This window comes from Eurypyga helias, unplaced genomic scaffold (assembly GCF_000690775.1).
Source record: "Eurypyga helias isolate BGI_N326 unplaced genomic scaffold, ASM69077v1 scaffold9606, whole genome shotgun sequence".
NCBI lineage: Eukaryota > Metazoa > Chordata > Aves > Eurypygiformes > Eurypygidae > Eurypyga > Eurypyga helias.
In genome coordinates, this window is record NW_010257219.1 from 410 (window position 1) to 4,127 (window position 3,718).

Sequence of the window (3,718 nt, forward strand, 5' to 3'; positions counted from 1 at the left end):
AGGGGCTCAGGTCAGGCTAGACTTTGCTGGAGCCCTTCTCGGGTAGTGGGGAAGAGGAAAAAAAAAAAAAGGTGGCTGGAAAGCAGCAGCACCTGTGCTGAAGAAGATCCCCTCCCAAGACAAGATAGTGACTGCCCCTGTAGCTTGGATTACAGTTACCAGTGAGGGATGTCCCAACAGACAAACCATTTTCAGCCAGAGGAACAGCTGTTAGGGCTCCTCCTTTCCACTGCACACATCAGCTTCTCAAAACACGTTAAGTGGAAGTAAATTCCCCTTCTGCATAAGCAGCAGCGACGATGACATACTGCACAGCAGCGTTCAATTTTGTACTTATGAATTTTTATGGTCCTCTGCCAATCTGAGAAGTTCAGCTGTCACGAACCGTTTCATATTTTAACAGGAACATAAAAATTAGTTAAGTTACTACAGTTCAAAACAAGTCAGGTCTTACTTTCAGGAATATACAGTTTTTACCTTACCTTTGCAAATGTAGCACTTTTACCCTGAACGGAAGCTTTAGCTGTTATCTGGAGCTGCTTGCACAGAGAGATCAGTTTTTCAGCCTCCAATAGAAGCAAAGGTTTGTCATCGTCGTGTACCTGAAAGGTGTTTCAGGAAGACAAACCCACTCTGTGTTAAAGACTCCAGTATTAAGTTAACAGGGGAGGTAACACAACCAGCTTCCCAGCAGTTACCGCCAGTGAAGCTGAATGAGGGGGTTTAGAGGCCATGCATCACCTGATCAGAAAAGGCATGAAGAGCTGAAGCAAGCTTTGTGCCCTCTGTAGCAAAAATCTGAAAGGGGGAGAAAGCACGTAACAAAATGAACCACAGATGAGGCTCTTTTTCCTTCTTGTTGTAATAAATAGTGTGCTATAACGTAAAAAGGCAGCAGGAAATGTCTGTGACTGTGGTATACACTTTTAATTGAAGTGTCAGCAGTTTGCAGTGACTTCTGAAATAACAAGCTACACCATAAACTGTCATTCCTCCAGATAATCAAAGTTGAAGGGCTTTCCCTTTACATATAAATCCCTGGGGGGATTTAACAGACATGGACGAGGGGCTTAGGGACATGGTTTAGTGGTGGTATCAGCAGTGTTGGGTTAACGGTTGAACTTGGTGGTCTTAACGGTCTTTTCCAACCTAAATTACTCTATGATTCTGTATAAAAAAACCTGGCTTCCAATTATTTTTTGTGTTCTTGAAGAACACTGTTCTTCAGAGTCCCTAACTCCCGTTTTGTTAAAGAATATATTACCTCTGCTTGATGAAATAAGTCTTGAGTAGTTTTCAGAAGTCCTTCTCCTCTGTGGGGAAATAATGAAGACAGAATATATGCCATGTATAGACTCCCAGATTATTCTCCCTGCTACCTGCACAACTTACAGTGTGTCTCTCACCCTCGGTTCACACCACTGAACTGTAAAGTATCGCTCTCTTAGAGGATACCGTGTGCTAGGATAACTTACTACAGGGAACTGCATTTCAACGTATGACATACGCAGCTCCGTGGCTAGAGCACTGTTGGGAAAGTACAGATAGTTCAGTTCTCATCAGCTGAACAGGGAAAGAAATCCCTGTCTCTGGCACACTGAGCATTATTGGAATACTAGGCAAGAAAAATCTCAACTCTTAGAGGAAGAATCTAGGGTGGTTTTTTAATAAGAAAGCTGACATTGCACGGGCAAATTTCAGACCACCACCTCCAAGCGCAGCAACGGTCAGTCAGTTCTAACCTACAGCTGTGCACCTGTGCTTTAGTGTCCTTAATTCTGAAAGGATTTATGAACATGCTTCTTAAAATGTTGTCTGTAGCCAAGAGACACTTAAATAGCTCTTCTGCAACAACACAGGTGTTTAGCATTTATTTAAAAAACCCCCCACCTTCACTTTATTATTAAACAGCTTAGAAGTTTATAAGAATTTATAAAGTGTAAGGATAGAAATTAAAGCTCCTTTCTGAACGTGTCCTAATCATTATACCCTGAAAATGAACTTTTCTTACTTCTTATGCACACTGTTCCTGCTCTTGTCCCCTCCGACATATGCTGCTGGCATGTACTCACCTGGTGAATAAATACATGGAGTAGGCCATACTTGACATGCCTTGTCCGCGCTGCACAACCTCGTTCTCTTGATCCTCCCATTTCTCCATCTCAGAATCCACATCGGATGTGAGCAGATGCAATTCTAACCCAAGTTTTGCAATTTTCGCCTGCTCCTGTAAACGGGAACCAGATTGATGGCACTTGAAAACACATTCTTCAGACAAGAGGAAAAAGTAATTTAAAAAAAAAATCCACTGAAATGATGACGACTTACCTCAGTGTCTAGTTTGACCGGCTTTAATGGCTTCAGATTTGCATTATGCTTCTGTTTCAAACAAAAAATAATATGCTTTAAATGAAAGGAATTGGCAGCCATTTTACTAACAGATCATCAGAGGTGGCTGTATAGTTGGATGTAGACTTTGCAGGAGAGTTCCAGTGGCTCAGGGAAACTTCTCAGTAGAAGCTGAGAACCTGTTCTGAACTGCCTGTCCTTACGAAATAGCACCACAAACAGGATCTCCGCCTACAGACCGAGATTCAAGGAATCTCTAAATCTCTAAATTTCCTTGAATCAAAAGATTCAAGGAAAAGACCTCTTCCACAGTTCTCAGACTCCACCTCCTCATGCAGTGCCATCTCTTCTCCTTGCCCTCTAAATCCTCAGTAATACTTGGGACTAAATCAACAGTCTCTGATGATTTTCCAGTCATCTCTGACAATCGGCGCAGTGCTACTGCACTGATTTTTCCACCTAAAATACTGATGTAAGAGGGACTTGGAAATCTGTTTAGCCACTGCTGTAGGGTACAACCCACATGAATGCTGGTGTGGTGATGACGCAGCTGATTACACTGTGTCACTTTGCTGAAGTAGCTGGAAACAAATACTGAGACTTTTGATCTCTCCATGTCCTCAGTAAAAGAAGGAAACCCATAAACAATCCAAACACCAGCCTGGCTGCAAGCCAAATATTGGCTCAGATGAGACAACAATGAGCAGTCCTGACGAGCGGAATACCTGATGAGGCACAACTTGCCAACTGCTACACACACACACGGAGTAACACATGATTTGTTTCAGATCAATTTTTATCATGTTTTAGACAGGGCACAGCAGACACCGTTGGCAGCAGGGAGAGAAGAGGCAGCACCGAGTCACAGCGCTGGGCTGAGAGGCATTTCCAAAGGTTAATGTGTGTTAGGCCAAGAAATTACTCTGGGAACAAACTCTGTTGTCTCATGGATGCAATCTACATTTCCTGCCTACTTCCAAATTGTCTGTTAGTCATAACTCCCCCAAATCTATGCATCTCAAGATTCAAAAGGCAGCAGCAACCTTTCAAATGACAACAAAGCAGAGCTGTTTAAATCCTGGGAACAAAGTTTTTATTGGAAGTATTTTTGGAAGGCAGATGAATCAATAAGAGTCTGACTTCAAACCTCTCCTTTATTATATTCTGGCCGAGGACCAGAAGCTATTTAGTTTAGTCAAACCGGTGAGGGAAAGTATCCCTATCAAAAGCTACCGAACCAACCTGTTTTCCAGCCTCAGTATTGAGCTCCGTAACGGTGAAATTCACCCATGTTCACCCAGCCTAACATTACGTTCTATTTAAATCCACAGACTGGATTCATAACGCATGACCTTTTCTATTTCCCTTT

General features: G+C 42.5%; 1 protein-coding gene across 1 annotated transcript in view; it reads right to left on the bottom strand.

The window, feature by feature from the left end:
- Positions 1 to 482: 482 nt before the first annotated feature.
- Positions 483 to 3,718, bottom strand: part of CTNNAL1 (catenin (cadherin-associated protein), alpha-like 1) — a gene marked incomplete at its 3' end in the record, with an annotated part of 50,218 nt that continues 46,982 nt past the window's right edge. The window contains exons 13-17 of the mRNA XM_010153942.1: positions 2,329 to 2,379; positions 2,073 to 2,227; positions 1,265 to 1,313; positions 742 to 798; positions 483 to 602 (exon numbers count right to left, since the gene is read on the bottom strand). Of these exons, the coding sequence (XP_010152244.1) occupies positions 483 to 602; positions 742 to 798; positions 1,265 to 1,313; positions 2,073 to 2,227; positions 2,329 to 2,379 (432 nt within the window). The remainder of the gene's footprint in view (positions 603 to 741; positions 799 to 1,264; positions 1,314 to 2,072; positions 2,228 to 2,328; positions 2,380 to 3,718) is intronic.